This window comes from Xenopus tropicalis, chromosome 4 (assembly GCF_000004195.4).
Source record: "Xenopus tropicalis strain Nigerian chromosome 4, UCB_Xtro_10.0, whole genome shotgun sequence".
Lineage (NCBI taxonomy): Eukaryota > Metazoa > Chordata > Amphibia > Anura > Pipidae > Xenopus > Xenopus tropicalis.
This window is the reverse complement of record NC_030680.2, coordinates 74,993,967-75,006,678: the sequence shown is the minus strand read 5'-3', so window position 1 is coordinate 75,006,678 and position 12,712 is coordinate 74,993,967. Positions and strand designations below refer to the sequence as shown.

General features: G+C 38.4%; 1 protein-coding gene across 7 annotated transcripts in view; it reads right to left on the bottom strand.

Moving 5' to 3' along the window:
- The window catches only part of fcsk (fucose kinase), a 28,484-nt gene that overhangs the window by 1,558 nt on the left and 14,214 nt on the right, over positions 1 to 12,712 (bottom strand). For 6 of the 7 annotated variants that reach the window (XM_004914045.4, XM_004914046.4, XM_004914047.4 and 3 more), the window contains exons 12-23: positions 12,304 to 12,405; positions 11,823 to 11,993; positions 11,151 to 11,224; positions 9,270 to 9,649; positions 8,678 to 8,888; positions 7,549 to 7,715; positions 6,605 to 6,832; positions 6,378 to 6,521; positions 4,903 to 5,022; positions 2,018 to 2,205; positions 940 to 1,039; positions 139 to 362 (exon numbers count right to left, since the gene is read on the bottom strand). In XM_004914045.4, the coding sequence (XP_004914102.2) occupies positions 139 to 362; positions 940 to 1,039; positions 2,018 to 2,205; positions 4,903 to 5,022; positions 6,378 to 6,521; positions 6,605 to 6,832; positions 7,549 to 7,715; positions 8,678 to 8,888; positions 9,270 to 9,649; positions 11,151 to 11,224; positions 11,823 to 11,993; positions 12,304 to 12,405 (2,109 nt within the window). Of the gene's footprint in view, positions 1 to 138; positions 363 to 939; positions 1,040 to 2,017; positions 2,206 to 4,902; positions 5,023 to 6,377; positions 6,522 to 6,604; positions 6,833 to 7,548; positions 7,716 to 8,677; positions 8,889 to 9,269; positions 9,650 to 11,150; positions 11,225 to 11,822; positions 11,994 to 12,303; positions 12,406 to 12,712 lie in introns of those variants that run through there. The other variant, XM_012962060.3, reaches the window with a different exon arrangement.

Genomic DNA, 12,712 nt, shown 5'->3' with positions numbered 1-12,712 from the left:
ATGCACTGTAAATTGTTTTGGGCTTATAGCCAGCAGGATATCCAGTGGTCAGCAGAGACAGAGTTTGCAGCTATTGTACAGTATAGGTGTTTTAAGTCAATTAGACCAGGATTTTGTTCATACAGATTTGTAACTTACACGTGTGCTCTCCAACAATTTCTGAAGGACATCTCTCTGTCCGGGTTCTTTTGTTAGAATATAGAGAAAGCCACCTCCTCCAGCTCCAGCTAGACTTTGCCCATATACATATGGATCTAAGACATCCATTATCCTTCTGACTGCTAATGGCTCACAGCCTGGTGCCATGAACTTCTTCTGTTGCCAGTACCGGGTCAAGCACTGTCCAAGTAGTGGCAGATCCCCTGGAAAAAAACATCATATTATGGATTATTGAAATCCACTGCTTATGAAAATATCAGGTGTCAGTATCACTTTATTGAATATAGAAATGAACTTTAACATAATAGGTTATGATCATATCCATTAAAACTTCGGAAATGATGCAATTTAAGTAGAGAACGAAAGGGTCAGACATTTGTACATTTGTTTTGTATATTAAATCTGCACCCAGAAGAAATAGAAGACAATTATTTACTACTTTTCAATTTACAATAAACTGGTTCGAAAAATGATGTAAATTGTGACTGAAGGATCTGTCCCTTTATGTTCTCTAGTTCTGTCTGACAGCAGTTAGGTCTCTTCCAGGTCTGTTAATTAGATGTCTTTTAGAACATTGTATACAGCTTTACAGTATGGCTTCCAACAGTACAACACCTCACATGTTATTGGACTATTGTCTGAAGGTGTGCATCCCCTTTAATAATAAATGGCCCATAAACCTGTTTTTTAATGTGGCCTATAAACCTCAGACTGCACTGAGTTAGCAAATAATAAAGAAATGCTAAATCTTATATATAGTTTGGTGTTTTAATATCTTACCAGTTCTGAAGGCAGTAGCACACTGCTTTGCATTATTCACAAGCTCATCTGCATTCCGAATGATGTCTGGGAGGCGGGCATACCAGTTTCGCAACACATCCTGGTGGAAAATTTATAATAAATACCAAGGTTAGTGATTGAGAGTATACCTTTACAAGTCTAAGCTATATTGCCGTCTAAAACCTGTGCTTTTCATTAGGGCTTATGCTGTCATACTGAACAGTAAAAAGTACAGCATTTCAGGGCTGAGTCCTATGGGAGGCTTCCAAGTCTGAAAGGTTTGCCCGCCGTTAACGAGCGCTCAATACGAAAAAGTTGCGACAATATACGAGCAAATCGTAATGGCTTCGAAAAAGTTGCGACAATTCACGCAAGTCGTAGCGGCTACGAAAAAGTCGCAATGGCGACGAAAAAAATCACAAAAAATACAAAAAAGTCGCAAAATGTTTGTTTCCAATTCAAATTTTTCCCATTCGGATTCGTGGATTAGTAAATGTGCCCCATAGTCTCTAAGTAATAAATAGCCTTAAAATTAATTGTTAATGTCAACAAAAAATAATAAGACCATTTATTCTTTCTATTTTTCTAACTTTAACTTGTTTCTTTTACAAACCAGTAAGTGTAAGCCAGAGAAGTATATACTCTATTCAAGTCTCCTTACAATCGAATGATTGTTGGGCTTTTTATGTTCTTTTTATGTTTTTTTTTTTTTTTTAATTATTTACACTCTTTGTTCAGAATAGTGTGGCTAATACTTCACTATAAAAAAAACTATACAACGCAAATAATAAAGACCAAATTAAATGTTGTTTAGAATAGGTATATCTTTAACAATTCTAAAAGTCAATGTAAAAATTAATGTCCCCATTAATTGTCTGAAGTTATTTACCATGGAGAACAAGCAACACAATTATGGTTGCATGGATGACCCAATACACAAAATGCACTACTATTCAACTGATCACATCTCAGAGTACAACTTCTCAGATATCAAGGAACATATCCCATGAGTTGCCAGTTTATAGTGGGTTCTTTATTAAGAAAATAAACTACTGTATAGTTGTGCCCTGGTGTTTACCTGCAGAAGGTTGCGTGCTAGGCGTGTTTTTCCAGTATACACCAAAAGGATATGCAGATTTAATATTTGCAGAAAACCTTCAGGCAGTGCAATGTGTTCCACCTGTACTCTCAGAGGTAACTCTGGAGCTGAAAACCCCATTTTCACACCAGGAATCAAGCCTCCAACTTGGTCCTGCCAACCTCCACCTGCAGAGAGCAAACTTGCCCTTAGTGGTCATATTTTGATATATTTTTTAGAAATAATATACAGTGGAGGAAATAATTATTTGACCCCTCACTGATTTTGTAAGTTTGTCCAATGACAAAGAAATGAAAAGTCTCAGAACAGTATCATTTCAATGGTAGGTTTATTTTAACAGTGGCAGATAGCACATCAAAAGGAAAATCGAAAAAATAACTTTAAATAAAAGATAGCAACTGATTTGCATTTCATTGAGTGAAATAAGTTTTTGAACCCCTACCAACCATTAAGAGTTCTGGCTCCCACAGAGTGGTTAGACACTTCTACTCAATTAGTCAACCTCATTAAGGACACCTGTCTTAACTAGTCACCTGTATAAAAGACACCTGTCCACAGAATCAATCAATCAAGCAGACTCCAAACTCTCCAACATGGGAAAGACCAAAGAGCTGTCCAAGGATGTCAGAGACAAAATTGTAGACCTGCACAAGGCTGGAATGGGCTACAAAACCATTAGCAAGAAGCTGGGAGAGAAGGTGACAACTGTTGGTGCGATTGTTCGAAAATGGAAGGAGCACAAAATGACCATCAATCGACCTCGCTCTGGGGCTCCACGCAAGATCTCACCTCGTGGGGTGTCAATGATTCTGAGAAAGGTGAAAAAGCATCCTAGAACTACACGGGAGGAGTTAGTTAATGACCTCAAATTAGCAGGGACCACAGTCACCAAGAAAACCATTGGAAACACATTACACCGCAATGGATTAAAATCCTGCAGGGCTCGCAAGGTCCCCCTGCTCAAGAAGGCACATGTGCAGGCCCGTCTGAAGTTTGCCAATGAATACCTGAATGATTCTGTGAGTGACTGGGAGAAGGTGCTGTGGTCTGATGAGACCAAAATAGAGCTCTTTGGCATTAACTCAACTCGCTGTGTTTGGAGGAAGAAAAATGCTGCCTATGACCCCCAAAACACCGTCCCCACCGTCAAGCATGGGGGTGGAAACATTTTGCTTTGGGGGTGTTTTTCTGCTAAGGGCACAGGACAACTTATTCGCATTAACGGGAAAATGGACGGAGCCATGTATCGTGAAATCCTGAACGACAACCTCCTTCCCTCTGCCAGGAAACTGAAAATGGGTCGTGGATGGGTGTTCCAGCACGACAATGACCCAAAACATACAGCAAAGGCAACAAAGGAGTGGCTCAAGAAGAAGCACATTAAGGTCATGGAGTGGCCTAGTCAGTCTCCGGACCTTAATCCAATAGAAAACCTATGGAGGGAGCTCAAGCTCAGAGTTGCACAGAGACAGCCTCGAAACCTTAGGGATTTAGAGATGATCTGCAAAGAGGAGTGGACCAACATTCCTCCTAAAATGTGCGCAAACTTGGTCATCAATTACAAGAAACGTTTGACCTCTGTGCTTGCAAACAAGGGTTTTTCCACTAAGTATTAAGTCTTTTTTTGTTAGAGGGTTCAAAAACTTATTTCACTCAATGAAATGCAAATCAGTTGCTATCTTTTATTTAAAGTTATTTTTTCGATTTTCCTTTTGATGTGCTATCTGCCACTGTTAAAATAAACCTACCATTGAAATGATACTGTTCTGAGACTTTTCATTTCTTTGTCATTGGACAAACTTACAAAATCAGTGAGGGGTCAAATAATTATTTCCTCCACTGTATATGTGTGATTTTAGAAAATTAGTTATTTGATTAATTACAGCTTAGTTTTCTGCACTGTATCCTGTACATCTGAAAGTTACTCCTCAAAATTATACTTTCTCCTAAGCAGGGCCCTCTTAATGACATACTTTATACTCTACTGTACAGCGCTGCGTACATAAGTAGCGCTTTATAAATAAAGATATACATACATACTTTGATAGTTAAGTGCAGAGCAAACTGGTTTGATTTCTATCTACCTTTCCAGTACAGTACTGTACATTCATACAGCTCTGCTATGGAGTTGATAACCAGAAAACCCCCATTTGTAGGTGGGTTATAAAAGGACAAAAGGGGATACTATATCTTTAAAAGGCTGCTAGATTGCATCATCACTAAATACAGAGTTCAGCATGATAAAGTAAGGGGATGTTTATAAGTGTAGTGCAGAGGTATGGAAAACTGTATACAGTATACAGTATTACAGTATTACAGAATACAAAATTACACACAGGGAGGACAAGTGATATAATAAATAAATACATATATGTATATATATATATATATATATATATATATATAAGTGCCATGTGGTATGAGACACAGTAGGAAGGAGGTCCCTGCCCCGTAGAGCTTACAATAACATATGTGTATGTTTAGGTAGTTAAGTTGGAGATTTATGGTTTATCATTAAAAGAATAATTGAGAGAGTAATAGAAATGTGTTATAAGAGATAATGTAAACTTCTGATCCTGTTTGGTTGCATCACATCCGGTGCACAGGCTACCTGGCATGGATGGCAGGGCAGAAATACTGTATATGCAGTGGAAGACAAATCGGTCCTCTGCCCAACAGGTACAGGAAAAGGGGCAGGTTCTGGATGCCTGATTGATAGCCTGGGTGATGTGGTTTGGTAGGCAACAAGTTTACTAGGGGTGGGTGGGGCTAATTTTTCTTCAATTATTGTGTTTGGATCTAAGTATTCCTTAGATTCATATATTCAATTTGCACATTTGCTAAATGGATTGTGACACTGGTACCTGTAGTAAGAACCTGTTCCAGGTGTAGCACGGCATGGATAAGAGATTCAGCATCTGCTGACCTTCCAGATGCTCTGTACAGCACAGCCATTACTGCTCCAGCCAGAATGCTGCTTGTGCCTAAAGAGCAAAAGTGGTTGCACAATATTAGGTACCCATAAGGCTAATTGTACATGGATTGAGTTGTGGTGTGTTTGACTGCTCCATTTTATCTTAATATATCACTCAAAAATGTTTGTCAACATGTAAAATCCTGCCTGCCACGTCCTTCCACTGAAGTACAGTCAAACCCCCCATTTTATGTATTGCCATTTTTTTACAGCCCCTTCATGTTCTTATGCATTTCAGCGGGAGAATTTCCTGAATTTTAAGTATGTTCTTCTGCATTTTACTCTATAACTCTATAAGTTATGCCAGTATATCTTATTTTACCACATTTTAAGGTTTCTTTTTGTAGTTTACACCATTTTCACAGAAAGCTGTTACATTACAAGTTTTTTCTAGTCCTCTGGAAAACATAAATCAGGTTTTCACTGTGCCAACATTTATAACTTAATGATTGCAACTGTGCACATTTTTAGGAAAAAATCTCATAAAACTTGGCAGTGCTGGAGTTTTCATGGGCTTCCAACTAACTTTAATTGGGTTGTGAAATTTCAACACTTTTAAGAGGGGAAAAGACAAAGCAATTAAGGATGAAGGAGAAGGATGGCTAATAAAGAGTTAATCTCAAACTGCAGGCATACCTTCAGTTGTCTCAATAGTGCCCTTAAGTCTCCCCATATTTCACCTGTTCAGATTATCAGAAGCCAAACAGGAAGAAAAAACACTGAGCTGTGTAAAGAAGGTTCCCATAATGCCTTGCTCCTGCACCAAGAGCAAAGACCCGTCTACATGCTCAGTTTGTAAGACTATGAGGAAGCTTTCTGCTGATTGGCTCAGATTCACATTCCTAAGGGGGGGGGGGAGAGAGCTGCGTGTCTCTGGCAGAGAAAAACAAACACAAATCTTTTGACAGAGAACTCAGTGCAGCGTTTCTGTGAGTGCTTATGGCTGTATTTACCTTTCCGATAAAGCTTACTTAGTTTTTACCTTTCTTTCTCATTCAATATGTTTACATTTCTAAAGTGACTACAAGGGACACTGCACATTTGGCACAAACACTGAAGTGGTAGTGGAAAACAGGCAATTACAACTGGTGGTTTTCAAGAAATGAACACAATATAAGAGAGAATAGTACAGGTATGGGACCTGTTATCCAGAACGCTCAGGGCCTGGGTTTTCCAGATAATGGGAGTAAGTAATCTGGATCACCATATCTTAAGTCTACTAAAAAAAATCACTTAAATATTCATGAAACCCAATAGAATTGTTGTGTCTCCAAAAAGGATTAATTATATGCATTTGCAGCGACACCAAGAATTATAGGTCATTGATCTACATAAAATGACAGCTAAGCAATGCTATGTACTTACCCAAGCCAGATCCATGAGGCAGCTGAGACCAGGTGTGCAACTCAAAGCCTCCCCCATATGTCTTATATAGCTGCTCTTGCAAAGTTTCCTGAGAGTTTAGGTTTAAAGTTTCAGAGCAGATGAAAGCTGCTTTTAGCAGTGCCCCTAGATATTAAATAAAAAAGTAGTAATCTAAATATAAACACAACTCCATGAATATTTAAATGTGCAGCAGAACTGGAGATCACCTGGGGCATGGGGTTGGCAGTAGTCTTGCAGGTCAGAGAGGTTTTGGCATGTCAGCTGAGTGTGCAACTCTGTCCCCGGTGGACCACTGTCACTACATAGCCGCAATTCCAGTTGCTGGATTCTTCTGGCACGAGCACCAATGGGTCTTTGGCCATCCACTAGTACAGCCACATTCACCACTGCACCACCATGTTCATATGTAATTGGAGGGGTGTCACTCCAACCACCTGTTAATGGCAAAATATATTTCTGTTCCAACTGACATAGTTACATAGGGTTGAAAAAAGACCAGTGTCCATCAAGTTCAACCCATCCAAGTAAACCCAGCACACCTAACCCACACCTACCAATCTATACACTCACATACATAAACTATAAATACAACCACTAGTACTAACTGTAGATATTAGTATCACAATAGCCTTGGATATTCTGCTTGTTCAAGAACTCATCCAGGCCCCTCTTAAAGGCATTAACAGAATCTGCCATTACCACATCTCTAGGAAGGGCATTCCACAACCTCACTGCCCTCACCGTGAAAAACCACCTACGCTGCTGCGTTGATTGTTTTTATGGGAAAAAAGAACATAGAATGGGTCTTGCATCCTGTTATTGTAGAATAAATACATGATATGGAAAAGACCATCAATAAAATAAACCATTTCAAATAATAAAAGTTATATTTGTTATTCTTGTACATTGAATTAAAGTACATTATATCAGTGCATTTTTTCTTTTGGTATTCGGTGCACAAATCTCCTGAAAAAGGTCAGTGTTTCATGTTTGAATGTATGAAAGGAGCAACAAATGCACAGAATGAAAATCATTTACCTACTATTGTGTTGTGGCATTCTTCTGTGAATACTCCATAATCACAAGTGATTAAAAGAAAGTCTTTTATTAGCAATTAAGCCATTTGATATTTTTGTTTGCCTTCACTCACCAGACATGTCAATTCGAGCAGGACATTCAGCAGACACCCACTGACCTACAACTGGCAGCTCTTTTTGGGAAATGGAAACAAACTGACAAGATGACATTACAGCCCGACGGATCAAGATTTGCTCTGCTCCTTCATAATGGCGAGCTGCTCGTAGTAGGAGGGCTGGTCTAGTTAAGAAAAGATTTAATACTTAATTAAAGTCCATAAAGTTTGAAAAATGACACACGTCCATCAAGTTCAACCTTCTATTATTGTGTTAGTAACTCAACCCACTTTGTAGTTTTGGTCTTGCCTAAGCAGTCACTCTCTCATGCAGATGGGCCACAACTAGTTTTTACAACTACTTTTTATGTTACAAAACCCTGCTGTAGTGCTGTACTCCCCTCACAAAAGGCAGGTGTGGCCTACTGTCATTGACCAGTTAACCATGAGTGTAAAACAGTAGTTCTTAACAAAACAAAAAACCTGAAACCAGTATACAAAACCTGGAAATTATATAAGGGTTATTTACCATTGGTAAGCACAAGTGCTAGGTGCATTAATCCAACACTATTCATGTAGCACTTGAACCTACCTGCACTCCCAGCAATAAGCACTTTTTATCCTTGTGCTTGTTGAACTAAGATTAACACATAAGGTGCTAAGTGCAAAAAGTGTACTTACTGTAGGTAAAAAAAGAGCCCTGCAATACCACTGTGCCTTTCGCCCATAGGTGCTCCATATACTTTCTAAGAAATAACATGCACATGGATGTCTGCCCGCGTGATGCCACTTGCATGACAACTTGCACCCAGATATGCACTATTCACTACCGAGCAAAATTATTCAGTCCTCTTCAACTGGTAAGGTAAGCTACATTTGACAGCAGCATGTGAATAATGGGAAAACAAGGTACATTGTGGGCAAAAAATTTTTTAAAAAAAAATGCTGATTTGCTTCAGTTTTTCGCACTCTATCATTACAAGTGGGCGACTGTATGTCGAGAAAATATTCCTATAGCTCTATACTCTATTTGTAACAATAAAGACACCACAAACGGTGTACTTGCTACACTTTTATACCTTCTGCAGATGCAAGAGTTCCTCAAAACAACATGTATATATAATTTTAGAGAGCTATATGATATTACCGGCCAAGCCATTTCTCACGCTCCAGAGCCAGCTGTTTGACACCTTTAGCAATGTCTCCTTTCTCCAGAAGCTGGTAACCACTAGACCAGGCCTTGTTACCTGCTGGTCCACTTCTTAGCCCCCCTTCTCCTCCTGCCATGCAGCCCAGAAGGTCAGCCACACAAGCAAGTGCTCGAGCTGCTATTCCTGGATCTTCAGCCACTGATGCCACTAAAACAAAGATATATAAGTGAATTTGGTTAACTGTTTGTCAGTGCAGCAATCACAAAACATAGCTGTCTTAGTAACCATATCTGTCTAATAAAAACAAATGTGTCTTAGTAAACCATATTTTAAGAGGATATGGCACCTGTCTGAGGTTTGGTACCATATTTTTTTTTCTGCTGTCCAAATAGATTTCCATGAGCCTTCAAGATGAACCAGTAAAATGTGCAGTGTATAATATAAAAAGGAACTTGTATTTCTTTATTTATATGTGTGGAAAGAACATTTTCCACAGGTATCTTAGGAAAGCAGAAAGTTGCATAATGTATTTGTGGCAGGAAATCTACAAAAATCTGAATACTTAAAATTACTTTTACTGTATCTTACCATGGTCCAGAGTATTAAGCAAAAGCTTGTGGCTTCCTTCCTGCACTGCTGCCCTGATGATAGGTAGAAGGCTTCGCTCCTCCCTGTTCAACAAGGCTTTCTGCAGTTTGGCCTCCGCTTGTCTGAAAAATGTCTGCCTACGGTTTTGAAGAGCTTTCTCCTGGTCCCGGTACTGCCGCAACTCTTGCCAGGACATGCGCCAGGAGTTGCGCCACCGCTGCAGCTGACTTTCAGCATCTTCACTGCCCTTTTTTGCTCCAAGGAACCAAAGTACATCTCTGACCCCTAAGGGTTCAGAGGGGTGAAGTACAGGAAAAAGAGGGGCACTTAATAAACTGTGTTCACGTGCATGTGTACCAAGGCCCCACAGGTCATTCTCACTGTTAGGGCAAACAAATCATTAACAATTAATACATTTGAATGCTGAGGAATTAGTTAATGAATATTTAATGATTAAAATATATATATTAGGGATGCACCCAATTCAGGATTCAGTTCGAGATTTGCCCTTTTTCAGCAGGATTCAGCCAAATCCATGTGCCTGCCTTTTTCAGCAGGATTCAACCCATGTTGAACCAAATCTAAATCCTTAAAATCACGAGACTTTTTGTCACATAAACATGAAAGTTGAACATTTTTCACTGCACACTTTCTTTAACCCTTCCATAGCCTTATTTTCATATGATTAATTCGATTAGGTACAGTCAAGAAAATAGGTCATCAGCGGAATTTCTTGAGTTTTATATTTATTAATTTTAGTTACAATTATTTATTTTCTCTGTTCACCCATACTCTGACTGCTTGATTATGACATCATGCTCTCACTGCTCCTTTCACGTTAATTAGGCTTGTGTTATGCTGTGTAAAGTATGCACTTAGAGAAAGGCCCTGGTGGGGCCGAAACATCAGTCTCCCCAAATAAATTTTCCTTATGACTAACATGAGTCCTGTGGAGTGTGGAATCCTTTCACTGATAACATATATATATATATATATATATATATACCCTGCTTATAAGTAGACTTTCATGAGCTTCCCCAAATAAGCAGCAACATACTACAAGAAAACCCTAAGCACTCATTCTTATCTTTAGTTCACTTGCTTTACAGTCAATACCAGACCTTTCTGATGCACTTTGTGTGGCACTTAAACTGACCATATACAACATACATGCCAGTATTAACTGAGAGCTCCAGACTGAATTAAAAGATTATTGGCTATGTATAAAGTTAAAACAAAGTCCCAATTGGTATCTGGCCAATTCACTGTGCCTTGTGCCAAACATACTCTTTGCATGTAATTCTAGAAAAAATCTATTGGGGGAATGTAATATGTATTGCTAATGGAAAAAACAATGAGACTAAAATTTCACTTTATGACAAATTTTGCTTTTGCATGGCAAAAAATATTGTTAGTGAACCCTTTGCATTTCTTGCAACAGAAAGTTTGCAATTGCAATTTTTTTAGTTTGCGCATGTCCATAGTGAATGTAATTAAACTTCTTACTGAAAAGTCACAGTAACAATTTTGTCATCTTTAAGCAGGTGTTAAACATTTGCAATGTAATTAAATGTTTAGTGAACAGTAATACATTGTGAACAGTGCTAAACATTGACAAAAACAACATTTTACACACCACTAGTAATTTTTATTACATTCCCTCTTATTGGTTTTGTTATTTCTTGGGCTAAACGGGGCAAACAGGGAAGTTATGGCTACTCCGTGTTTGGTTCTTGAGAGGCAGATAATTAGATTAGCAGTGCACAGATGATCCCTGCATAATGGACTGCTGCTAACAAACTTATTATGCACTACACTGATAATAACTGTATAATGTAGCATAAACAAAACAACAGTATTTGTGCATGACATCAAACTCACCATATTGCAGTTTTGTGGAAGAACTTCTCCCACGGCAGACCAAGATACGTGCCAGATCTACCATCATATGAACACTACAAAACACAGCAAATATGACACTAATGTAACTTTAAAAGAACATGTAATATAAATATCAAAAAGTTCTGGTGAATACATAGAGTGGAATAATTCTACAAGATTCTACAAGTCCTTATCTGTATCTGAATGTATCCAAATGTTTGGAGAGTTCAAGGTAATTAAGTACTTCAGGGAAAAACTTAATAAGTACATGTTTATGAGATATAGGTAAAGGCTAGGTGAGATATATGATATATGAGATATAGGTAAAGACCAAATAATAAAACATAACTTTTATCTATCTGGTTAAAAACAGTTACAATGTCCACTTACAAAAATCCATGGGACCCTCTGGTTAGTAACACAGTATGCAGTGAAATGCCTATTCTGCAAAAAGTGACGTTGAATAGGGACTGCCAGTAAGTAAATCTCGCCATGCCTATGCCCATTTTTTTGTCACCAGACATTGCCTTTACCTTAGAGGGCATTCAGTACCCATCAATTCTTTTCTAGGTGTGGGTTTATGCCCTCAGACAGGGTCTAGCAGGAGAAAAGAGGTCCAAATTCTATATAGCAGAAATAAGCAATGGCTTATTGTTAAGTTGTTCATTATACCTGAAGTTTATCATCTGTACCTAGGAGGCTATAAACAGTAACGGAAAGCTGCTGCACACGAATGTGGTGGGCTTGCAGTATGACATCATTCAGCCGATGCCCTTTCAACTCTGATGCAGCTATCTGGTCAATGCCAGTCAGTAAACATCCGCTTCCCACAAACAGAGGACCCTGAGACACATGAATAAAATATATGTTGCTTGATAAAGAATGTTTAGGTAAGAAGAGAATGTTTGGTGTTGCACAGTATCATGGTAGTAGGGGACATAATACTAGAGATATGTATGTCTATGACTATTAGGGGATAGAAAGAAGACATTAGTACCCACATTATTAGAGGTAAAAAGATTGTATACCTCAATACAATAATAGGGAGCAGAAGAATACATATTTCTGATTTACAGTATTGGGGTATAGATTAAAAAGACTGGTAAAAACAGGTAATATATTTGTATGTGATCTTCTCCAAATGAATACCCACCTCCAGATCGCAGTTCTGAATCACACTGCCTGAGCTGACAAATATTTCTCCATTCAGCCGACTGTTCACCACTGAACTGCCATCTTCTACAAGTAGAGGATGCTACCTCAAATATAAAGCAGTAGACTGAGATTGAGGTATTGCTTTGAGATAAACCTACACTAACTATTTAAATGATTTGACTATTCTCATGTATGTCTCACTTACACCACAGTAGTATTTTCCACCACTAAAAACATGTTTGTTATTTATGGCTTCCTTAGCACGTCCTTCTTGTACATACACTCTTTTGGACTACACTTCACTTAATATTAGGGATGCACCTAATGCATAGGTGCATTGATTCAGCTAAAATACTGTTTCACCTATGAACAAAAGATTTTCTTGTTCAGTTGTCCACAAACGTATT